Source organism: Triplophysa dalaica, chromosome 7 (assembly GCF_015846415.1).
Source record: "Triplophysa dalaica isolate WHDGS20190420 chromosome 7, ASM1584641v1, whole genome shotgun sequence".
Lineage (NCBI taxonomy): Eukaryota > Metazoa > Chordata > Actinopteri > Cypriniformes > Nemacheilidae > Triplophysa > Triplophysa dalaica.
The window spans coordinates 11,263,725-11,288,672 of NC_079548.1; the positions used below are offsets into that span (position 1 = coordinate 11,263,725).

Consider the following 24,948-nt stretch of genomic DNA (forward strand, 5'->3'; position numbering starts at 1 on the left):
ATAAAAGAGTTAGTTACACTTTATGGAAGATTGGGTCTATGAAGAATTTAGACTGGAATTCCTTCTGCTACTGTTTCATGAATGAGGTCTTGTAGGCTGTTTGTGCATAAATAGTGGCTCCAAAATGTATTTGTATATTATTGCATTTTGCAACACAGAGGAATTTATTTTAAAGAATGAATTTCATAACACTTTTAAGATCTTTCAAATTTAAAACCATAGTTATATTGTTTGAACTAAGATAAGCATTTGGAAACTTGATGTTTGTTAAACTTTGTCTCCTACAAGACACTCTTACTGGTTTGAAAGAACACAAGGGTGAGTAAATGAGCAAACTTTTCTTAATTTAGAAGTTGGTTCTTTGTTGTATCATTTACTACATGCAATTACAGAACAATTAACATTTGCTTGGAGGAAAATCACAATTGACAGTTTTTGCTTTTGGTGACCAAATACACATTCATAATACAATTTCAGAATTTAAGCTAATTGAAAACAGTACATTTTGCCGGCGCTTCAGTTTATAAAATATTCAAAGAGAAATTTACACAAACCCATGCTAAAAGAAATGAAACCTTGTTGATTATTATACAGAACAAACATGTTATTATGAACAAAGCTCATTTTGTCAAAAGTGAGCTTAAAGCACCAAGACTTAGAAATGAATGCAACAGACTGATTTTATTATAGCTTACATGAGACTCCAAATATGAGCCGAGACAAAGTGAAGCATCTAATTTTCAATGCTCTATCAAATTACAAGCATAAAATCACAATATAAAAACAATTTATTGTGTTCCTGAATGTTCTTAGCTTGTACGTAATCTGTTTATACCTGCATGATTCATTGATCATTGTGAGAGCTGCAAATACAAAATATCGCCATAGAGCAATTGAATGATATTGTCTTTAAATCGAACAACTCTTAAGCTTAGGCGTACTTAAAATGTATTCTTTTGTTTTGTAGTATGCAAGATATGCTTAAAAAAACAATGTCATGTGGTTACAGCTTATGCAATGCGAGATATGAGCCTCACATTTAAAGTCGCTGCTATTAGATTCTCAAACCACAGGGGCCTGGGATGGAGGGCATTTACTATGTTTAGCAGATTGTTTATTACCTGTTTCCCAGCAACATGCAGTGACAAAATGCCAAAAGGCTGAAAAACTTGAGAAAACAACTACTAAACGAATGTATATCGTTGTTGTTCGCCGTAAAGAGAGTTCAAGCTCGACTGAAGTTCAGGCATTTAGGAGACAGGAGTCGTCTTTTTGAGGACCCTTCTGCGCATTGGGTTGGTAGGTGCTGCATTTGCATTGGCTCTCTCTGTCTTCAGCTCATCAACGAAGGTCTCCAGAGGTGCAAACTTCTCAGTCAGGTCACCGAGATGAGCTTTCAGGGCGTTGAACTCCTTGTACAGGTCATCCAATGCTTCAGCGAGAGGTTGAATCCTTAGAAAGAAGTAAAGCATGAGAAGGGGAACATGGTATAGCACAGTCGCTGGTGATGGTGTTACTGTTGGCATAAAACTATAAATACGGTCGCGGCTGAGTTCCAAACCATAAGGAGCCAGGAAATTCCCCATTAATCACATTCAATTTTGTGAACTTTCCAGCTTTCCAGTGTAATGAAATGTTATGTTCTGAAAAAAATGCAGTCTGCATGCTTGGGGTTTAGACATAGCTGCTGATGCCTAAATAACTTTCTGTCCCTGTTGACTCCTTTCTGTGCACAGAAAAATGCTTGAATCTGCAGGTCTGATGTAACACTGAAGCTCACATAACTGTACCTGGAGTAATCGGGCAGCAAAGACTGATGGTCATTCTGAAGAAGATCTTTTACTTTGTTTAGGATGCCAAATCTCCAATCATCAAGGACTTCTGTGAGGTTTGCAACTCCTCGCATGCTAACTTTCTCAGCTGAGGAACCCGAACAAAACTATTATTATCGATGGTAATATTGCCTGTATTTATTAAGGTTCATGTGGAAAAAAATGAAAGCATGCATCATGTACTATATTGTTTATAATTAACAATTTGTTTTGTTAAAAGAAAATAAATCAGCTTACAGCCATCACGATAGTTCCACTCTCCTTTTGCAGGGCGTCTTCTCTGTCCGCATACTAAGACCACAGCAATGGTCAGGAACAACAGGCTCACCTTGATCATCCTGCTTCTTTTGGTTTCCTACACTTGTTCAAGACAGACTTTTTATTTATTTAAACTATTACTTACACTTTATACTGTATTTTACACATTTACGTCTATTTTCTCTACTAGCTAAAGTTAATATGGGTACTGTCCTAATAGTCTCTCCTTACACTCTGTTATGCAGATGATGAGCATGTTTACAAAGAGATAAATGAATTCCTATGATACTAAACCCAGTGTTAATCCTAAACCCCAAAATAATATTGTTGTGGATTTACTGTCCTTGTATTTTCAGGGCACCATCTGAATTGATTTGGTTGAAAGTTGCATTTAAAACTAAATCCTAAATCACAACGAAAACAACAACAGAAAACATTTGGTGTGCATTAACCTATTAAAAGTATGTATTAAAAGTACAATACATAAATACAAATGTAGTTAATACATATAAAATATAGCTCAAAATGAAAACTCACAAACAACTTTGTTAAAATGTAAAAAAAAGTTTTTTCCTAATTTATATTTCCATACTTACATACTGATCAGAGAGTTTGGACAGATGTAAGTTCTTCACAGTGTCTCTGGAGTTCTGTGAATTGGTTTCCACCAAACACAGCTGCACCAACCCTCTGCAAAAAGGGCCTGTCCCAGGACTGAAAAATACACCCATTTAAAAAAATGTTGCCACCATAACACACACATCTTTTCCAAACCCTTGGCTTGTATGAGCAAGCCACTATGGTTTGAATGAAATATTTTTTTCCCTGAGGTCCAAGGTGTTTCTGAAGGTTTTGTGTGTTAACTTTGTACAGCAGTTACGAATGCTGGTTTAGTGCACTTTAAATAAATAAAAACGAATACATGTATTTTACACATTAAATAAACAAAACTACCTTTAAACACATTTTATTTCTAAATGCATCTGGGCAATTTCAGTGTTATGGATGTGACATTTTGCATTATTGAGGTGACATAATATAATATTTGTTTAGAATATATCGAACCATCTTGTTTTATTTTTTACTAAACCCTTGTTAATAGATTCTAAACATCAGAAAAATGTCAGTCTATGAAAAAAATTAAAGGTAAAAGAACATACGTTATGATGTGACAAAAAAGTACACTGTTTTAGGGAGGCAACAAATTTTGTAGGATTTCTGTGAATTGAAATGCACAATCCTAAAGCAACAATACCCAACAACTGGAGAATGGATGCCTCTTTATAGAACATGAAATAGTTTCCATTTATGAGGAATATGTACCTTTATGGATGTGACAATCCTGAAAATGGCGCTTTCCTGACTATAAAAATCAGACCCACAACATAAAACAAATGCATTAAAAACTTGAAGAGAGACCTCACATGGGTTTTTAAACCACCAAATGTTGATATATGTGCTGTTAACAAAACCTTCTTTTCATGGTAAGGTTCACATCTTCATGCAATTCCCAATCTTACTCTTCATCTAACTTTCAAGATATAAACAATCATAATTTGACAACACAAGTAGGAAAAAAGAAAGAACAAAACTACAAAAAGACATTTGTATAACTAATCTCAATTAAATAAATGCCTCTTTTTTATTAGTGATATAATTTGAAGCTTACAATATTATAATAATCAATAAACGCATAAAACATAAGAGAGAGAAAAAGAGAAAAACATTCCCTCTTCCTATGAATACAATTCAAAACACCCCCATGTTTTTATAACATTAATTATAAAAAACATTGTATGGTAAAAGGTGAGATATTAACTTGAGTGAAATATCTACATACATTTTAACATCTTATCATTCTTTTTGTTGTTTATAAGCAAAACCTTTTCGTGCTCTTTTATAAACCAATGACGCATCATCGACACGTCACATCCGCTTCTGAGTTGGTTGCTAAGCGACCCGAGCCTTCTCTCTGTATAGCGGGACGCATCTTAAACTTTTTGCCTTTTATCATTTGTTACATGGATTAAAATTATAATTGTCGATTGGGTACTATCATGCCACTGACAATGATTAAAGATGGCGAGTATACGGCCACCGTGTACAAAATGGTGAGTTATTGGCTGCACAAGCTAACAGGCTAACTGTGGGTCTGTTTGCTATCGTCCCCTTCTAGCAAAAACATTTCATTGAGTAATTTTCAAGAAAAATGTTTTAGGACTGTTGACTAATGTTTATGACATTGATTTAAGATCAAAGAGGGGCGATATGGAGACGCGATTCATATTTTGAGCAAAGAACATCAGAAACATACCAAAGTAAGTAACATTAATGTTAACTCTTAAAGTCAATCAATAAACGTTACGTTATTTGTTTAAATATTAGTTTTGTTACAAGGAAATGAATACAGCTGTACAACCAGCTAAATGAAGTAAAATGATGTATTGCATTGAATCTTATGTGGAATTATAAATTAATTTATAATTTCATTCAATAAATGTTTTCACTGCCTTTGCATACGTGACAAATACAACTTTGCACTCGTCTAGATTTGTGAAAAATATAGTAAAAGTTCATTAAATCACATCTATAGGAAAAGGTCATGTATGAAAAAGTTTAAAAATGCAGCCTCTTCATCTTGTTCTTTATCTTTAGTCCAGGGCTGCCCTGTCACTCCTGGGCTATTGTTATTATCACATGCAAGACTTTACTAATGCAGCAGAGTGCTATGAACAGCTGACACAGCTTCATCCAGAGGTGGAGGACTATAAACTCTATTATGCTCAGTCTCTCTATGGAGCATGTGCCTTTCCAGAAGCCATGAAGGCCACGTTCCTATTGGACAGCACAACTAATCATACTAAGGTGTGGATGCAGTACAATCTTAAATCTGTTTATCATTTAATAATAGTTTACAAAATATAAATATGCAGTGTAATAAATATTTTGTGTAGTGGACTTTATTGTTTTTAGCATCCATCATGTTTAGGTTAGGAATGTTATGTTTTTGACGTTGAAACATGCATTGTCCAATTCTAAACAGATGATTAAACTGCAAGCTGCTATCAAATATGGAGAAGAGGACTTTGCAGGCGCAAAGGTAACAATACACTTAATTTCACTGAGCATCCGAGTTATCTGGAATCGACACCATAAATAATGCAAAACCTTTTCTTAGAACTATCACTGTCCACCTACCTTTCGGATCATGTTAAACCGAACATGTTTTGTGAACTGCTATGCTTAAAGCAACACAACTTTTGCTCACAGGTTCCCCCATGTAGTCGATAAGCATAATTGTCTGTTACCAGTTTTGTAAATAATGATGCTTTATAGGCTTATCCGTGGGCATGTGAATTTGTTTACTAAGTCTCAGGAACCAGCGAATGCTGAAAAGTTCTTTGGAAACCATGTCACACTCTTCCCTAGGCAGGGGATGGGCGGGGCTGTGTGTGCCGACCCAAACACAGAACTTATAGAGTGTGGTTGTAGCCGCTATGAGGATGCTCAGGTAGCAACGGCAGTAGAATTTGTCCGGTTAATAGTTGTTCTACCTCTGAAATAAAATAAGAGACATTATTTTAAGGTCGAGAAACTACTAAAGTTTTAAAGGGATAGTTCACCCAAAAATGAAATTCCAAAGTCCACATTTACTCACCCTTAAGTTGTTCCATATCTGTATGATTGTTTTTGTTCTGCTAAACATAAAAATGCTTTTTCTACTATTGTAGTCAATAGTGCCTCAGAACTGTTTGGTTACAAACTTTCTTTCATATAGCCTATATAAACGTCTTTGTGTTCAACTGTTCAATTTATACAGGTTTGGAACAACTTGAGTACATTATGACAGAATCTCAAAAAACATGATGAAGTATCCCTTTAAAAAGTGTGATTGTGCTTTGTTTAAAAAAAAATGTTTAAAAAGGAGCTCTTAAGTCGTGGCTCATGTGGAAAATGAATCACCATTTGACCACAAAGTGTAGCAAGAATTGCAATTTATTTTATAAATGGAACATTTGGTTTTGTATCTCCAGACATTGGTGGAACAGTTGCCACAGGAGGACCCCGACTACGATGTGGATCTTGGGTGTTTGCTTTATAAAGAGGGAGAGTACGAAGAAGCTTGCAAGAAGTTTATGTCGTCTATGAATGTACTAGGCTACCAGCCAGGTGAGCGATTAACGACTGGTTACGTGTTTGTTGTTTACACGCAGGAGCTAGACAGAACAAAACAGACAAACACACACTCTGGTGTTACCCAGTAATCATTTTGCCATCATTTACAAACTTCACGTTGACTCGACCACACTACCTGAGGGTAGTCATTTAGATTTTTGTGGAAATGGATGTGGTGTGTGACCTTTTGGCAAAGTGGTGTCCGTTCTAAATTTGTCTGAGCTTTCTGGGTTTTTTTCTTACAGACTTGGCGTACAATATAGCGCTGTGTAACTACAGTATGAAGCAGTATGCTGCAGCACTCAAGTATATTGCAGAAATTATTGAGCGTGGAATCCGAGAGCATCCAGGTGGGTGTATCTGAAAGTCTTTGGGTGTTGTGGTTGTGTTGCATTTTATTGTTTGGTGAAAATCTGTGCAATACAATTCTTATTATTTCTGTAGAACTAAGTATCGGCATGACAACAGAAGGCATTGATGTAAGGAGTGTTGGCAACACTCTTGTCCTGCACGAAACCGCTTTAATTGAAGCCTTTAATCTGAAATCAGCTATTGAAAATCAACTGAAAAAATGTAAGTACAGACAAAAAGTGTGATTTCATGTTTCACATTGGATTTCTTATTTTCTTGAAGTACACCCGTCCTATTCCTATCATATTATGAACCACAGATCTGTCAAAAGAACCTCTGCCCTCTTAGGACTTAGAATATCATTTGCATTAGGAATGGTCCTTTCTATGTTATTCAGCCAAGGGTGATAAACCACTCCATTCTGTCTGTCTAGTGTTGCGGTTACTATAAAATTAATTGTAACTCATCTCGACAATATTGGCTCCATAATTCTGTATCTTTCTGCAGATGCTGCGGCACAGGAGGCTCTGACTGACATGCCCCCTCGATCTGAAGAGGTACTTGGAAAATAAACCTTTAAATCGCCTCTCTGGTTTTACTTTCAAATATCTTTCCTGGTAACTCTCAATTCAGTTTTGAGGTGTGTTTTTTCCAGAGCAATGTAGGCAAAAACAAAATGTTCCAAAACAAAGGATTCCGGATGAGATGGCTGTTATGAGAATATTTTCGTGATTAGTTATGCTGTGTGATCTGAGCGTGCTCACTCTTGCAGCATTTCTTCTTGCAAATCAATGTCATAGGAATGCCAAATCACACACACACACACACTTGCTTAACTTTTATCTTGCTTACTGTTACTTGTATATTGACGGGAGGTGTGTTGTTACTTGTACAGAAAAGACAATGAGCATTATATAGCTCAACCACTAGGTTTCATTTTTTAGATCCTTATAAAGTGGGCTTGCTCAAATTCTGAAGTTGGTATTTGCTGTTTTAGTGATTTTTTGGTGGAGGTTTGCTCTCTTTCCGCTGGGGATTGGTAAATTGGTAAACTCATACCTGCTGGCTGAAATGATGCTGGACTGCAGGGACATGTTTCTGTTCTAGTTTGTGCTGGCATCTAGAAGACGTTAATGAGTCCAAACTGTGATCCATCTTACATAAGCACTCATTAAATACAAAGTTTCTCCCTGCAGGAAAGGTATTTTTAAACACTGCGTCTGTAGCTTGGACCAGGGTGAAGAATGTATTTACAAGAGGTTTCTTTCTTTTGAAATCCGTAATTCAACAGTTACAGTATACAAATGTATTTACTATTAGTATGTTGATAGGTCACTTTGTACAATACCCATAGAAATAATTAATACAAATAACAATTTTGTTTTGAAAAATGCTCACATGAGCATCTGCTGCCCTCTAGTGAAATGAAAGTGGTGATTCAACAATAGGTTAGACTTCACAATTTACATTTTTTATCATATCTTTTTGTCTTAAACTACTTTCTTTCTGATCAGTCAAAAGCTGTCAACCACAAAAATGATGCCCCATAAAATCATAAGTGTTGTTTTCTTAGAACAAATTATTTTGAAATCTATTCAGGAACTGGATCCAGTCACTCTTCACAACCAGGCACTAATGAACATGGACACTAAGCCCACAGAGGGTTTCGAGAAACTTGCTTTCCTTCTTCAGCAGAACCCCTTTCCTCCTGTCACATTTGGCAATTTACTATTGCTGTACTGCAAATATGAGGTTAGTGCACTTTAGTGCAAAGTTGTCATATAGTCAAGAAGTCCCATAAGAACACTTCTTAATAAAGCACAATGCCAATTTCTTGCTATAGTTGTTATATTTTTTGCTATTTTTGACAGTACTTTGACCTCGCTGCTGATGTTCTGGCTGAAAATGCCCATCTCACTTACAAATTTCTCACACCGGTAAGTAAACTTCATAGCATGTTTTGTAGTTTGGTTCACAACATGCTTTTAAAGAAAATTAATTTCCTTTCAGTAAAATAGTGGTATGTAGGCACAAGCCTTAAACACTTTCAGTATTTCAGTTCCAAAACTAACCTCCAAACTAACTGGGTTTTCTAGCCGTAAGGCATTTCAAGTAGAAACACATCAGAACCTGCAACAAGACTTTAGGGCTCATGTTTTGTTCTCTTGTTTTTAGTACCTGTTTGAGTACCTGGATGCCATGATCACATGCCAGACAGCTCCTGAGGAGGCAAGCAATCTTCTGCTGAGTTTTGTATTGGCAAATATATGGTGATGTATAGAGCATTTGAAAAATAAAGATATAATAAAGAGTTTTTATTTTTCATAGGCTTTTCGGAAATTTGACGAAATTGCAGGAAAACTGACTGAGCAACTACGCAAGGTTACAAAGCAGGTTGCTTCTCTGCATTTTTATTTTAATTACGGCGTGTTTGCGTGTATCTGTCAAATATGTTTCTGACTATGTATTATATATTACATGTAATATATTATCTGTTTGCATTTTAGTAACAGGAAAATACTTTATACGTTAATTGTTAATAATAGTAATAATAATAAAAAGGAAATCAAATTATAAAATATAATGCCTGTCTAATGCAAAGCAAATTTCGAACTGAATTCTCCTTCAAGGGATGCTATGATGATAACTAATCTATTAGCTGGAAACTCTAAAGCTACTCCTGTGTTTCCTATAAGGTGCAGGAATCGAGACACAACCGAGATGATGACTCCTTAAAAAAATATATTCAAGACTATGATGAAGTTCTTGAGAGGTAAACTTAAGGTTTTTTTCTTGTGTGGAACATACATCCACATCCAATATATTGTGAACTCGAGTTACCCAAGCAAGCAATAGAAATGTTTTGTTAAACAGTAGAAGTACTACATTTGAGATTCAGATTGTTGGACATTGTTATCAAAGTCTATCTTTAAATGTGTATTTTCTAATGTTTTGTATTTCTTGAACTATTATGAAGATACATTCCTGTATTAATGGCTCAGGCCAAAATCTACTGGAATCGTGAGAACTACAGCACGGTGGAGAAGATCTTCCACAAATCACTGGAGTTCTGCAATGAGCATGACACTTGGAAACTCAATGTTGCTCATGTGCTCTTCATGCAAGATAACAAATATAAAGAAGCCATTGGGTTCTATGAACCTATTGTTAAAAAGCATTATGATAATGTAAGTGTAAAATTTCAATATCTTAAAGGTTTTCTTTTAATGAATTGTGTTTCAAGCCCTTTTATGGACTAGCGGTTCTTAATAAGGAAATCAGAATATGATAAATATTGTTCTCATTGCCATATTACTCAAAAGTATGGGTTTGGTAAAAGGCTTGCTTTTACTTTTTGTGCAGTTTATTGTTTACTCATGTTCAATGTAAAATATATAAGTACGTGTATGTAAAATAACACAATGGAAGATTAAGCTGGTTTCCGGAAGGTGAAGATTCCCTTAATTTTTCATGTCCCTTCATCCAGGGGTCTCTGGGAATTATCTTTCTACATGTACTTTATTTACTTTTTGGTGTTCTTTTGACAGCGGCGGGGAAACTCTCTCCGTTAAAGAATTTTCTGGAAATTCTATAGTGAATATCAACATTTAAAATGAAAACATGTTATTTGCTCTCCTGCTTACTAGCTGGAACAGTGTAACATTCAAGAGTGTCCCTGCAAAACAAAGCCCTCGGTAAAATGACCTGTGTCCCTTTGAGTCTTGCGTGTGCATGGGTTTTTCTGCATGGTGTTTCATTTTGTGTGTCTGATTTTATTAGAATTGTTGCACAGAATTAACAGTCACATTTTGTCACGCAGATCCTTAAAGTCAGTGCAATTGTTCTTGCGAACCTGTGCGTGTCATACATCATGACCAGTCAAAACGAAGAGGTACAATTTTTTTTTAAATCAAATGTTATTATTGTATTATTATAAATATAATCTCATATACTATAAATGTAATATATTATTTTAATATGAAACTATAATCTATAAATCACTTGCAATTGAATAGCTTTTCTTTATCTTAACTGTTATTTCCTATCTGTGTCTGTTTGTGTTTGTAAAGGCTGAAGAACTGATGAGGAAGATTGAGAAAGAAGAGGAGCAAATCTCTTATGATGACCCAGACAAAAAAATATTTCATTTGTGTATTGTTAATCTTGTAATAGGGTACGCACGCACAACATTACACTGTAAAATGTGTCAATTTGTCCCCGCAAGAAAAATACTACGAAGCTTTTATTTTTATCCTAGATGTATGTATATTTTTGGGGTTTTCTGAACACAAAGTGATAGATATTCTCCCATACACCTAAAAGTAAAAAAACAGAAATGATGGAATATTCTATATCTTTTTATTTTACAGACATCTTTTTCACCATACGTCACCATGGCCTGTATAACTTACATAATACATATTTTTACAGGACTTTATATTGTGCTAAAGGAAACTATGACTTTGGCATTTCACGTGTCATAAAGAGTTTGGAGCCATACAACAAAAAGGTAATAAAGATTTCATAAATTTTCTGTTCATATTTCATAGTATTTATCTCACTTCACGCTTAAGATTATTTTAGTCAGTCCAAAACTTTCTGTTGTCTTCACTGTAACCAGCTGCAAAAACAGGGTCACTTAATGACCTTGGGATTCCTACTGAAACTCAGCCAACAGATGTACTCTCTGGCTTTGGTCTTCTTTAACCCTTTTGGATGCTTCAGAACTAAAGATTTATCTTGTATTAAAACAGGGCCTTTATTTACAAGCATAATCATACCTTTTAACTTGAATGTCACGTGAAATTTCATTGTATACTGCTTGGCATGACACTGATATTTTGTTTCATTGTTTTCAGCTCGGAACAGACACTTGGTTCTACGCTAAAAGATGTTTCCTCTCACTGCTGGAAAACATGGCCAAACACATGATCATGTTGCGGGATTCAGTGGTGCAGGAGTGCATTCAGTTTCTGGAGCACTGTGAATGTAAGTGCTATCCACAACAGGTGCTGTATAACAGGCTTTGATGCTCCGGTATTATGCAATGCAATAAAAACCAATCCAGTGATTAGATTTGTTTCATTCAGCTGGGGATGAAATACCTGTTTTGAAAACCGGGATGCTAATAAAATAAACCTGGGGATTCTCTATGGGACTAATTACTCTTTTTTACCCTCTCCTCAAGTGTACGGGAAGGACGTGCCTGCCATTATTGAGCAGCCACTGGAGGAAGATCGCATGCACATCGGCAAGAACACTGTCACTTATGAATCACGCCTGATCAAAGCTCTCTTCTATGAAGTCACGGGGTGGAATGAGTGATCCTTGCAGATATGTTTATATCTGTGTTAGAACTGAATATTGGCCTTATTTTCAGCACAGACGACAGGCACGGTTTTATCACTGGAATTGTATTTTGACGTGTCATTAAAATACAGCTCTTGAAAATGTAGTATCACAGGCCAAACTGATTTAACGGGGGTTTGATGTACAGTAAAATGGTTTTAATCTGTACTTTCTAAACCGCTTTTTAAAGATAATGCTGTTTCTGGACTGTGCTCAAACATGCAGTTATAAGCATGTTTATATAATAATACACCACCATGGGTCCTACCCTCCAAACTTGAAAGTTTAGTTAAAGAAGAGAGATAATATTCACTGAAGATGGGCATTTTGATAATTTATACGAAGCTGTGTTTGCAGTAAATGAAATATGTCTCTGTTTGACTTCATGTATTAAAAACATTAAAATTGTACAGTTTGGATATATAAGAATTAAAAAGGTATGTTACACAACAGAATAGGTTCTATTTATTTAATGCGACACTAATGAGTGGTATTCTACAGTAATTTGTGATCATAACCTGCTTTCTGCTTTTTCATCATCTTCATCTTTTTTAGTCCGGCATGGTGTTCTCAAATACACCGTATGTGTGCACCTACTCCTCCTTCACGGTGAACAGAGAGTGAATTCTAAAACTCTTTGTATAGTAGAAAAACTAAAAATGTGACGTAATGTCCCATTAGGAATGGTCTTTAGATTAAGGGTCTCTTGGTTATGTCCTGCTCTGATAGGTAATAGTTGAGAAAACCTCCTAATGCACTGACTGCTACTCCTGTCATATGACTTGAGCAGCCATCTACAAAAAGAAGAAAAAAGTAGTTTTAGAGAGACTAATAAAAGTAGCAACATTAATTCATTTTGGCACTTTTTTCAAAATGAGTGAACAAGCACCGTCCAGTGTTTTTTCTCTTCTTTTCACCCGTTTATGAGGTACGTCCAAAAATTCTTCAAATATCTGGGAGATGTCATCTGGGGAAAATATATACAAATTTAATATCCGGACATCTTTATAAGTGTTCAGTCTTCTGTTTGCCCTTTATATACAGAATATAATCATTATAAATGTATTTTCTGCAATCTCTGTGTGAAATGAGCTATATAACTCACCTTCTTTGCCAAAACAACCCACTTCTTGGTCTTGCAATATTAGAATGGACTGTAACCATTCCAATTTATAGAAATCTGAGAATCCCACCAAACCACATAAAAGAACTGTAACAACACAACAAATGTCATTTTTAACCCATGGACAAATCTTACTCAATCATCACATCACAACTCCACCATATACTGACTGTTTTCTATAAAGATGTCTTGCATTTGGCTGGTAAGACCATTCTTGAAACTCTCCTGGTTGCTTTTTATCATGTTGGAGCAGAAGATTCTCCTGTAATGATTCACGGTTATGTTGACGCGAGACAATCTCATATCTCCCTTCAGCATTCTCGAGCACCCTTTCTGAGAGGAAAAAAGTCTCAAACTCAAGACAAACAGACATAGATCTCTTAAGATTTTTATAATACACATTTTTACCAATGTCCCTATCATGAAGTAGAGGAGCTGGTGGGAAAGCGAATAGTGTGGACAACCAAATTGCGTCATTACATCTCTACAGGACTTAGTCACGATACACGGAGTTCCATTGTCTTTCCTGGCAATAAAACAACACAAATAGCTTCAGTATTGGCTTGAATTTTTATTTGGTATTTAATTATACAATATTCATACCATGTTCCTAGTAGGAGGGTCATGCACTTGTCACTCAGGTGCTCATCATAGCACTCCATAGACCTGACTGAAGTGTATACCAGCGAGGGGTCTGTTGAACTCCATTCTGAAGGCAGGGACCAAAAGGAGCTGTCCAAGATGGGCTCAAACTCTATGGGAGAAAGTGCAGTCATAATTTACAGCTTTTTTCAGATTTTATTTCCCGTCGACTATTACTGAACTCCACTTTATTTATTTAGCGCTTTTTACAATTTCCATTGTTACAAAGCACCTGTACAATAGACATATTGTCTATAAGCAAAACAACTAAAGTCATATACCTGTTAAAACAAGAAAAATGTGAAAACACAGAAGACAGACATACAAACTCTCCACACACGCAATATGCACACATACCTACACACATGCATAGACACACACACACGGACAGACACACACAGACACAAACACAATTTTAAGATAAAGGAGAGAAAAACACGTCAAATATTAAACGGACCATAAATTTCCATATGAATTATTAATTATGTAAAACTTCTGAATTCTTATAACCTTTAAAGTATTTCGTATCTGTCTCCCGGAGAGCACTGACAGCAGCAGAAAGGCTTTTGTTCAGTGTCTTCAGCATGGAAACTGTAACTGAGCGCTGAGAGAGACTCAGGAAATCTGAGTCCGGCCAAGTGCGCGTCGCCTCCCGCAGCTGCGCTGGATAAAGTCAACAGACAACAATTTATAAAGCGTTGTTTATATTCATAATCCATAATCGAGTAAATAATAAAAGCGATAGCTACCTAATAGGTCTGACAAATGCTCACAACATCACATTTGTCATATTCATAATCCAACCGTAACTCAAACGAAGTTGTAAACAATCTATGCATTACATACGTTTAACTTAGAATGGTTTACCTTTAAGTATTATGTATCCGACAACACCGTCCAGGTTGATATTTCTTCCTTGTTTCTCAAAGTATGTAATTCCCTTTGATAAACTCATAAGGATATTATCGATCACATCTTGCCCTGATAGATTGACAGTGGACGTGAGAATAAGAAGCAGAAAGAACGGATACAACATGTTAAAAGCTTCGAAATGCAGGAAAATCTTAAATGGGAAAGTATATGCGTCTCCAGTATATTTTCCCCTTATTTTCCAAGGCGAAGCTGGATGACATAGCAATGTCATCACGTGGCTCAGGTCCGCTGAGATTCAGGGCTCTTGTATCCCTGGGGTATCACATAGTTTGAATATTTTGATGTTGCGTGTCCCCTCATAGCCAATATTTACATCCCATCATTTGCAGCTTTCATTTTAGAATTTTACAAAACAAACTTTATTTATCATAATAAGAGAGATTTATCATCATTGTTCGTTTTTTTCAAAATGTTTGCCGTCACACCAAGGGGACACATTTGCATATTAAATTATCAAAATGCATATTGCATATTAAATTTGTCAATTACCCAAATGTTCATAGAAATGTACTACATAGAACTGTGATATCCAGAAAATAGATTTAGATTTAAAGGTTTATTTATTTATTGTTAACTGCTCTAAATAATTTGCCATCAATTAACAACATGTATTAGCGACCTTTTTAATAATTTAGCAGTTGTGTATTTTATATTCGTTTTTGTAAAATAAATGTATTATGTTGAATAATTTATAATTATTATTAAACGATTTATTTCCAATAGATTTTTTCATTCGCGTCATTTTTTCAGCAGTGGTGCATGTCTCTTTAAATTTCTTGCCCTACATTTGTCCACGTCATAACCAGGAAAACACAATGGCGGATGCCAATACGGCAGTGGCTGTAGTGACTGTTTCATTGGTTCTTTTGGGACTTTTATCGGGGTTGAGTTTGTGGTGGGCTCTTCTCCCAGCCGCTGTAGTGGTGCTTATTTTTATACTAGCTTCTGGATTAAAGGGACGAGATGAATTTGCGCATTTGAACGTTTGCGTGTTGGTGCTGGGAGATATAGGGCGCAGTCCTCGCATGCAGTATCAAGCGCTCTCTCTTAGCCGACACGGATACAATGTCACTTTTATTGGCTTTCTTGGTATGTTTCTATCATTACGTGCGAGTGTCCCTGCATCATTTTCGGCTTACATTTTGATATTCAAATTTCTATTATTTTACAGTCCCCCATATTATAAACAATACTACTACAGGCTTAACTGTACATTATGCAGTATGGATACAGGTGAAGTTTGTGTTTGTATCTGTAATACTGGTTTTGTGTCCACATAGGTACTAAACCTCACCAAGACATTCTGGAAGATGAAAGAATAGATATACTCTCCATTTCAGAACTGAAGGGGCTCAGAGGTATAAACTTGAAAGACACGTGAAGTTTGTGAAAAGATGATGAAAAGTAACAACACAATAATTCTTCTTAGAACAACAATGTCATCAGCCCTTTTGCCTTTCAGTTGGACCTAAAATCTTCAGATATGTCTCAAAGGTGGTACTGCAGTCTATTCAACTATTCTATGTGCTCATGAAGATTGAGGATCAAGGCTATATTCTTATGCAGGTATCCTTCTTTTCTTTTAAGCTTGATGCAAAGTATTTTTTATGTATTATATATTTAATGTAGATAACATATCAGATGTATTATTGTCCACATTTATTGGGTGTTGTAGAACCCCCCTGGACTGCCAGCTATAGCAGTGGCATGGCTGGTGAGTCGATTAAGGGGAAACCAGTTTATCATAGACTGGCACAACTACGGATACACTATAATGGCCCTCACTCATGGAGAGAATCATCTTGTTGTTAAGATGGCAAAATGGTAAGCAAAGTTTTTTAAACTATATAAATAATGGGTATTCTTGTAATATGTAATAAGTGGTGGTATTTGGGAACAATGTCATTTTTTTTACTTTATTGTTGGTAGGTATGAGAAGCTCTTTGGTTGTTTCTCGGATCACAACCTGTGTGTTACTAATGCGATGAGGCAAGATCTTAAGAAGAACTGGAATATTGAGTATGTTTTCAATTATTTTTTAAACCAAACAATCGTTTTTAATTGAAAGCCAGTTAATTCATTGTTTCAATTGCAGGGCAACCACTTTATATGACAAGCCACCCTCAATATTTAGAGAAACACCTATAAAACTTCAACATGAGCTGTTTGTCAGAATGGCAAGTGTTTATTCACCATTTAGGCCAAGGTTTGTCCAGCGGTTTGCTTTCATTACATGCAGTTTCACACGTGAAAAGGTCTTTGTCATTGCTTAGTTATTACACATATACTTATGATGAGATTATAACGTGACCGTGTGATTTTTGCAGTTCTGAGGTCACTAAGGAGCACATGGAAATAACAGCTTTCACAGAGCGAAATACTCTATCAGGAGGTGTGACGCCATCTGCTGGCCGACCTGCTTTACTTATCAGCAGCACCAGCTGGACTGGTCAGTATTGTACGGGTTCCAAACTGAGCCATTAAAATAGTCTCCTTCAATTTTTAATTAAAACGTCATAATTCTTCATCATGTTCTTTCTACAGAGGATGAAGATTTCTCAATTCTTTTACAAGCGCTTGAAGGTTATATTTTATCTACTCTCTGTACACATAAAGTCCTCTTTTATGTTTCAGAACGTAATAGACTAATATTTGATTTCCTTCTTTCTCCAAAAGACTATGAGAAGTTTGTTGAGACCGGGGACAAACTTCCATCATTGGTCTGTGTAATTACAGGTACACTATACATACACCATACACTATACAGAGCTGCATTTAGTGTAGTTTCAAGACGTTGGTGTTTCAATACAGGTAAAGGTCCTCAGAAGGAGCATTACAAAAAACTGATTGACTCTAAGGTATTTAAACATGTCAAGATTTGCACTCCATGGCTGGAAGCAGAGGACTATCCTGTTTTACTCGGTGAGAGAACCAAACTAACATGTTTCAGAGACCAGATTTTCACATTTTGCTGGGTGTACATATTTACCGGAGCGTGCCATTTTCTGGTGTTTCACCACAGGCTCTGCTGATCTTGGCGTCTGCTTGCACAAATCCTCCAGCGGTTTGGATCTTCCTATGAAAGTGGTTGATATGTTCGGATGTTGTTTGCCTGTCTGTGCCATACATTTTCAGTGGTAAGACTATGAGATCTGCGTTTCTGTCCATGCATTAAGTCTCATTCAGTGACTAGATGTATTAACCGATGATCTATTCTTTGTAGTTTGCACGAGCTAGTGAAACATGAAGAAAATGGACTTATTTTTAAAGACTCCAGTGAGCTGTCTGAACAGCTAAAGGTGAAATATCTTTTACTTTTTATAAGATAAATTTGACGTATTTGATTTTGTGCATAGCTAATTCTGCTGTGTTGTATCTTTGTAGCTTCTGTTTTCAAACTTCCCCAGCGAACAGGGTAAACTTTTCCTCTTCAGGAAGAATCTACGGGAAAGTGGGCAGCAGCGCTGGGATGAGAACTGGGACCGTAACGTCCTGCCTCTCATTAAAGAGCACTGTGACTGATTTTCAGCAGAATTTGTCGTTGCGCTCGTGAAACAGGCTCTTGAATATTTTTAATCGAAAGTTACTGTCAGGTATTTGCACAGGGTAAATAATTCTACACCGTCCTCATAGTGGGACACTCAGCATTCCAGTAACTCCATTGGAAAAGACTTGAACGTGAGAATAAAAGCACACTGTTTATGTAAATATGTAAATAAAAACTTTAATACAAAAAGATATTGAAGGTTTTGTTATGCACGTATTTTGATCATTTCTATTGTGGAGACTCGGTTGTATGGAAATACTTGAGTGACAGCATCTTTAATGATGTCATGTTTTAGTCCAGCCTTTTCTGTTAATAGAAAGAATAATTGTGTTAATTATAGGAATTGCCAAAGTAGTATTGATATGGTATAGAATATTGATATGAAACCTACCTAATTCTGTCTTGAAGCAGTCATATGTCTGGGGGTTGCGTACAGTGGATGCAATGTAAACATCAGGATGGCTTTCTTGAAACATGTCGAAAACCCTTGCCAACAATTTCACCAAACAGCTAATAATATCAGGATCATACACCACATCTGATGACAAAACACACAGTTACTAGAACCAATACAGCTTTTTGGTATAGAGACAATTTACAAATAACTATTAAAAAAAAAACAATGATATTGTGTGCATTTGTTTTCTTAACATCACCTGCAGCAATGATGGTGTCAGCCTGAATTCTTTGCAGCTGCTCATCAGTCACGTTTTGCCAGTCCTGTTGCTCCACACACACTGGCACGCTGTTGCAGTGATGGTTGGTTAAGCAGTTTGTGACATTGTCCCTCAGCCGCTGAAGCACAGTCGGATGGCAGTCACTGAAAATATATTTGGTTGGACTCAACGATCGACACACAACAATCCCAGTGAGTCCAACCCCACTGCCCAGTTCAAGCACAGTCCTGCAAGCACAGATGAATCAACACAATGCCATGCAAAGCACAAACAACAGTAAAAGAGTCAAAGTCAATACTGGAAATTGGCTTAAAATGTGCAGCATCCTTTTTTTCCATTATGCTGTTCTGAACTTTATCTCTAGATGTAACTGATTAGGGCAAAAAGTAAAGTCCTACTTGTTTTTGAAGATGTGGTTGTTTTCCAAAGCCCATTCAGCCATGTATAAAGCAGCATCCCATGTAACCAGACCTGTAGTGCCCTCAGAGATAACTGCCACGTTCTCTGCTAAACTAACAGCATCCCCTGTTGGCTGCCATGATTTTGCATTGATCTTTCTGTTAAAAGATATCAATGTATTTTTGTTGCAATGCCTTACCAATAGGTAGGTTTTGTAGCACGTGTCCCTCTCCTGCGCGCACATGACCTCCCCCAGCGCTTCGTACAATGCATCCAGGGGCTCCGCTTCCAACCTCTCATGCTAAAATGTAATTACCATAAAAACGAAATACATCTTAATATCCACATGAAAATATATAGAACATGCCACGCAAGATTTTTTGTGAATGAAAAAAACAGAACCGACCCTTTTTATCAATTCTCTTAAGAAGAGTCTCCTGTATTTCAGAGAGGGAGGATTTTCGCGACAAACGGCATTTAAACATGTCTGCAAAATAAACAAATGAATGAATAAAAACAATGAGAACTCCACTCTTTATTAAATCAAAAACTACGTTACCTTATCAAGAATCTCTAAGATGACGTCCGAAGTCTTTGCGCTTTTAAGTTCTCTGTCTAGTAACTATAAAACATAATCGCATTATTCATGATGAAAAATGCTAACCTGGAACCTTATTTGTATGTTATTGATCATGTACGTTACTGGGGTCCGGTACTTACATCCCATGGAAAAGTATTTAAAAGACACATAGCGAAGAAGTTGACTTGAAAGATGTGCGTGACCTGTTTTCTGGTATTGTCGATAATGTTTTGTTCTTCCTCGACTGTAACATGTTGTGTTTCGTTCATCTTTCACAGTGGCTTCTAACGTACTACGTTAGACGCATGTGTGAATTTCAGTTATTTTCTTCGTGTGTGTGACGTGTCAGTCCACACGTGTTGATTCTAGCGCCCCCTGGCGGATCGGTTGTTTATTTACATTTACATTTAGTCATTTAGCTGACGCAATTTTATCCAAAGTATATTATTGCCTACTGGCGTTTATGTGTCTTCTAATTGGCGGTTCTTGATGATGACGAAAAACTATTTGAAGATTTTACTGTCAATGAAATGTATTTTAGTTTGTAACTTTAATTTACTCTTGGTTTTTCACTTAGAGTGACGCAGTAGGTCTTTATGTCGCAAGAACGTCGGTCACAGGATACACAAGATTACAAAATGAGAAAAAGATCCGGTCGACTGTTTTCGCATATTATCATGGTTTGCATTCTGTTTGATCCCTACAGTAGGCCAAAATGACACGTTGTGTAATAGACCACAGTGAAAAAATGAAACAAGAAACCATATATAATGAGTAATGTGTAAAAAAGAATAAGATTAATAAACAAACTTCACTGTCATGGTAAAAATGCCTGCAGTTTCACGATGCTGCGCAACTTGGCTGTACCCCTCCTAGATGTCACCAGTCTTCGAAATACCGTCAATTGCAGCACACTGACCAGAAATACATCAACTGATCATTATGTTACGAATTCTTTGATAATACTAAGTTTACTACGTTAAAAAGACAACATTTAATCACGAACAGCTGTAATAGGAAAGTTAATTTAGTGTTTATGTACAGTAAACATTAATTTCTATTAGAAACGACATTTTAGAATTAATATTTGAATATTTCACAATCTGTTTAAGACATACTTTTCTTTATTTTTTTCAAGTAGATAATACCGTCCAATTACGTGCGTCAATAGCCAATCTAGCCTACCAGTGTTGTTTATAGTCATCTGTTTGAAGAAATTGTAAGTATTTATAGAGTATTACTGGGTATGACACTAGAAATAGATTTCTTGAGTCCACTTTCCTCTTTTGCAATTGGTCAAAGTAGAGATACGCAAAGAAATCCGATTGGATAAGGTTAATATCAGTCACCAAAGATGGTCCACTTCCAGCCCCACGGGACATAAGAACCGCTCCACACAGCGCAAGTTTTCTCTGGACGGCCGCTTTGTTTCAGTTCGTTGTTGGAATCAGAGAGAGACGTTGCAATGAGCGTGAGTATTTTTAAAACTTTGACTTTACATGGCACATTGTTTTAGATTTGGTTTTAGTAAAATGAGCGCATAGGTTATGTGTCTAAAAGTCCCTCTTTATCTCTATTTTACTGTATTCGCGGTACAAGCACAGTCTGCTTTTACAGATGCTTTCACACCGATTTACCGATGAATGCAGTTGAATTTATGTTTTATGTGTCGCTTGATATTGTACAGTAGGCTATGTTGTGTGTTTGGAACATTAATAGTTATTATAGCGCGTGCATGAATTAATGGGTGTGTCCCCCCATCTGTTATGCTCCTAAAATTAGAAATGTAGTTTTTCATTGCATACCCAATATTGGATGTGAGGCGGGGGTTGGAAGTCCTGAATGCTTTTTTCCAATAATGTACTCTCTTGAGAACGATCCATTTCAATCAATCACAGAGTTGCATACACATCGTTTTTTTACAATACTTGAATTGAACATCCTTGTGTTTTTAACGATGTGTCACAAGCTTGTGAGTAAGCCAATGAGGCAATGCAGCTGCATGATCACATCACAGGCTTTTTCACAATACATACCCTGTGTTTCCTGTGATTCATAGCTGGACAGAAAAGATATACATGTGGTATGATAATTCATCTTACTTTAATGTTAAATCATTTGCTATTTTACAGATGACGCAAGAATTCCAGAAATAGGCTACAAGGCTGTTCAGCTCATTGATTTGAACCCGTACAGTACCCAGTGGCATAGAAAATGTAACTTGTTAATGGAGACCTTTAACACATTTATTTGAATCCCAGAAAAGGCAATGTGATTTATTCACTCATTGTCAGCAATGTGCCAAATGAAGGTGCTTACCACAGCTGTCTTCTTCAGTCTAAACTCCAGATAGAGAGCATGAGGCATGTGACACTGTTGAAAGCACTTAAAGGGGTTATTTGCTCGTAATCATAGGGGAACCACTTTTAGTGCTATATGGCACCATATCTTGGTACTTCAGTGGTTCTTCAGAAGTTCTATGGGGTGACCGAGGTGATATAGCACCGTTTCTGTATAAAGAACCTGTTCTATATAGCGCTTCAGTCATCCCAAAGAACCGCTGTAGAACCACTGAAGAACCACTGAAGAACCCCTGAAGAACCAAGATATTGTTGTATATAGCATTAAAAGTGTTACCACTATGTTTAGCACTTTTTATATATTACTGCAACAGATTCTATCCAAGAGCTCAACTTTACTGTTATTTTCAGTTAGAGTGACTAATGTGGAAAGAATTCACCTCTGTTACACATCTGGCCTTTCGTATTCCGAGGAATAAAAGCCTCTGTTTCTCCTCCTGTTCCTCTTTTTGACTCTCTCTCTTCTTTCAACCTTCTTGTCAGCTGTAGCCTGTCACCTCATCGCATCATTAAAACAGCTCCTTGGTCAGCTGTGAATCATACACAGTGGCTTTGTATAATCTAGTGTGTGACGACGCAGCTGCTGACCCGACTTCTCAACATATCAAATCTCTTCAGATGCTGGAAAGTAGTTATCAAAGTTCTAATGATTGAGAACGAGCTCTTATTTTAGACGATTTCTTGGTGAGATTTTCCATTTACCATCTTGCCACATCTGCAGCTTTTTGAAGTTTCGGGTCTGGCTCTCTGCCTTTGGCCTTTGCAGGGTTTTCCCTTTTAAGCACTTAGGAAAATTTGACTGCGTTGTCAGAGCCATTCTTTTCACTTCATCATTACAGCTTCATCATTACAGCCACATCATTACAGCCTTCTTCCTCAGGTCTCTTAGAAAAAACAGGCACTATGCCCAGCTGTTACATTTCAATTTAAGTGGATTCACATGTTCCTATTCAAGTAGTGTGTATCTCAAGTAGTTTGTGTCTGGGCTCTCTTTAACAGGGTGTGGTCGTGCAGAACATGTCCTTTAAAGTTGGCCAGACTCTTATGGCTACAGGAGTCCCCACTGCTGAATCTACAAAGTAAGATGATTACTGCATTTTCTTGGTTTCGCTTACTAAGCGAAAGGAGTAATATTTAAAGAACCAATGGAAATCTTGTTTGATTGCTTTTTTTGTAGTTTTATCATTAACATTGGTCACAGTCCTGAGGAAATCGCTCTACACTTTAACCCTCGTTTTGACGCCCATGGTGACCAGCGCACTATAGTATGCAATTCATACTTGGGTGGCAGCTGGTGTGAGGAGAGCAGATCGGGCTCCTTTCCCTTTAATCTAAAGGAACCGTTCGAGGCAAGACTTTCATTTACTTTCATTTCTCTACACAAAATATATTTAAAAAATATATATATTTATTAATCTAAATGAAAACTTAAAAAGTAAAGAAGTAAAATGAAAAATGATTTAAATTAACCATTGCACTAACATCTGATCTACGTTTGAAATTTGGTTCATGCTTACATTCTGTTCCTTCTTTTAGATAAAAATAAGGTTCACCAATGAGGAATTCCATCTGACACTTTCAGATGGCTCTGAGATTCACTTCCCTAACCGTCCAGGAGCTGAAAAGTACAAGTACATGAATTTTGATGGTGATGTCAGGATCCATGGGATTGAAATCAAGTAGACTAGTCCAAAAGGAGAACTAGATTAATAAAGATCACTGATTTGTCCTTTATTTTCGGTCTTAAATTGTCATATATTAAGCTGTATTATTCTAAAAATTTTACTCACTGTGGAGACAGCAATCTTTCAAGTCTCTCAGTCAGATTCCTTCATTTGTATGTCGAAGTTGCAAAAATTCCTATGCTGTAATGCCATACTCAACCACTAGATGAAGCCAAACTACGGTAAATTATCATGGGCTTTAGAATAAATGTAGACTAATCTAATGTTGGAGGTGGTTGATGTTTTCCAGACTAGGTTATTTACTTGCTTTTCTCAAGTTTTCCTATAATACGACTTAATCTCTCCTGATTTGTTACTAAAGCACATTCATTACATAAGCCTGTTGGTGTTAGCAGTTCAAATAAAACCGCGTGTTCTTACCAATAAACAAAACCCCATTTATCTTTTCTCATTTTTACATGTTTATGATGAAACATCTTTTAGTGCAGGTGCTCCATTTGATTGGTAGAAGAAACAAAATGAGGACATATATAATGAAACAAAACTTTATATTGCATCAGGTTCTTAACATTCTCATGACATGGCCTAAATACTCATTCCACTGCCAATTTAAACAATTCATTCAGAACATGAATAAAATATTTAGTGCTTGAGAATCCAAATATCAGAATTCAAAGGTTTCTTGACAGAAGCGCTTTTTAGTGGTTAGAAACAGTAGAAAGGCATGTGATGCAACACAATAAATGAAAAATCTTCTCTATAGGATTATGAAATCTTGGAACAGTGAACAGTCTTGAATTTATTAATTTAATTTTGTTAATAGCTAAAAGAAATTAAGAAATTTCTGAAATGAATAACAAAAAAGCTAGTTTAACAAAAAAGATTAAAAAATTCTTTAGAACACACACTGATGGATCAATAATAGATAGGGTCCATTAAAATTCATGGTTATAAAGTATACGGTCTATTGTGTAATTTAAGAAAAAAGTATTTCTAAATATCAGTTAAATATAAAAATGGTGATGGTCTTACGCTG

General features: G+C 36.3%; 6 protein-coding genes across 9 annotated transcripts; 3 read left to right on the forward strand and 3 right to left on the reverse strand.

The window, feature by feature from the left end:
- Positions 1-662: 662 nt before the first annotated feature.
- si:ch211-76l23.4 (uncharacterized) lies at positions 663-2,784 on the reverse strand. Its single transcript, XM_056753543.1, has 4 exons — positions 2,687-2,784; positions 2,070-2,187; positions 1,791-1,920; positions 663-1,452 (listed from the first exon to the last, which is right to left on the reverse strand). The coding sequence occupies exons 2-4, from the start codon at positions 2,167-2,169 to the stop codon at positions 1,251-1,253; spliced, it is 432 nt and encodes a 143-aa protein (XP_056609521.1). The 5' UTR covers positions 2,170-2,187; positions 2,687-2,784; the 3' UTR covers positions 663-1,250.
- Positions 2,785-4,042: 1,258 nt separating this feature from the next.
- Positions 4,043-12,618, forward strand: ift70 (intraflagellar transport 70). Of its 2 annotated transcripts, none has more exons than XM_056753255.1 (19): positions 4,043-4,201; positions 4,343-4,408; positions 4,746-4,955; positions 5,134-5,190; positions 6,125-6,260; positions 6,512-6,616; positions 6,711-6,839; positions 7,125-7,174; positions 8,217-8,369; positions 8,489-8,554; positions 8,793-8,846; positions 8,946-9,011; positions 9,314-9,390; positions 9,595-9,805; positions 10,438-10,509; positions 10,688-10,791; positions 11,049-11,127; positions 11,477-11,606; positions 11,806-12,618. In XM_056753255.1, the coding sequence occupies exons 1-19, from the start codon at positions 4,148-4,150 to the stop codon at positions 11,940-11,942; spliced, it is 1,956 nt and encodes a 651-aa protein (XP_056609233.1). In that variant the 5' UTR covers positions 4,043-4,147; the 3' UTR covers positions 11,943-12,618. The 2 variants fall into 2 exon arrangements, with proteins under 2 accessions (XP_056609233.1, XP_056609234.1); XM_056753256.1 differs by having other exon boundaries at positions 8,946-8,999.
- On the reverse strand, positions 12,422-14,888 carry c7h16orf89 (chromosome 7 C16orf89 homolog). 2 transcript variants are annotated; one of them, XM_056753259.1, is made up of 8 exons: positions 14,599-14,888; positions 14,242-14,394; positions 13,693-13,843; positions 13,498-13,615; positions 13,260-13,422; positions 13,072-13,176; positions 12,856-12,933; positions 12,422-12,760 (listed from the first exon to the last, which is right to left on the reverse strand). In XM_056753259.1, the coding sequence occupies exons 1-8, from the start codon at positions 14,873-14,875 to the stop codon at positions 12,657-12,659; spliced, it is 1,149 nt and encodes a 382-aa protein (XP_056609237.1). In that variant the 5' UTR covers positions 14,876-14,888; the 3' UTR covers positions 12,422-12,656. The 2 variants fall into 2 exon arrangements, with proteins under 2 accessions (XP_056609237.1, XP_056609238.1); XM_056753260.1 differs by lacking the exon at positions 14,242-14,394.
- A 587-nt stretch (positions 14,889-15,475) lies between these two features.
- On the forward strand, positions 15,476-18,402 carry alg1 (ALG1 chitobiosyldiphosphodolichol beta-mannosyltransferase). 2 transcript variants are annotated; one of them, XM_056753258.1, is made up of 13 exons: positions 15,476-15,753; positions 15,945-16,022; positions 16,127-16,230; positions 16,340-16,488; positions 16,594-16,683; positions 16,760-16,870; positions 16,992-17,113; positions 17,209-17,247; positions 17,341-17,400; positions 17,476-17,586; positions 17,687-17,801; positions 17,888-17,963; positions 18,049-18,402. In XM_056753258.1, exons 1-13 carry the CDS (start codon positions 15,480-15,482, stop codon positions 18,184-18,186), a joined length of 1,467 nt encoding a protein of 488 aa, XP_056609236.1. In that variant the 5' UTR covers positions 15,476-15,479; the 3' UTR covers positions 18,187-18,402. The 2 variants fall into 2 exon arrangements, with proteins under 2 accessions (XP_056609236.1, XP_056609235.1); XM_056753257.1 differs by having other exon boundaries at positions 17,341-17,586.
- eef2kmt (eukaryotic elongation factor 2 lysine methyltransferase) lies at positions 18,373-20,492 on the reverse strand. The gene is made up of 8 exons (XM_056753261.1): positions 20,008-20,492; positions 19,847-19,909; positions 19,694-19,774; positions 19,487-19,588; positions 19,287-19,420; positions 18,868-19,115; positions 18,603-18,749; positions 18,373-18,517 (listed from the first exon to the last, which is right to left on the reverse strand). Exons 1-8 carry the CDS (start codon positions 20,134-20,136, stop codon positions 18,417-18,419), a joined length of 1,005 nt encoding a protein of 334 aa, XP_056609239.1. The 5' UTR covers positions 20,137-20,492; the 3' UTR covers positions 18,373-18,416.
- A 709-nt stretch (positions 20,493-21,201) lies between these two features.
- lgals2a (lectin, galactoside-binding, soluble, 2a) lies at positions 21,202-24,353 on the forward strand. Its single transcript, XM_056753748.1, has 4 exons — positions 21,202-21,338; positions 23,227-23,306; positions 23,405-23,576; positions 23,764-24,353. Exons 1-4 carry the CDS (start codon positions 21,333-21,335, stop codon positions 23,908-23,910), a joined length of 405 nt encoding a protein of 134 aa, XP_056609726.1. The 5' UTR covers positions 21,202-21,332; the 3' UTR covers positions 23,911-24,353.
- Positions 24,354-24,948: the final 595 nt, after the last annotated feature.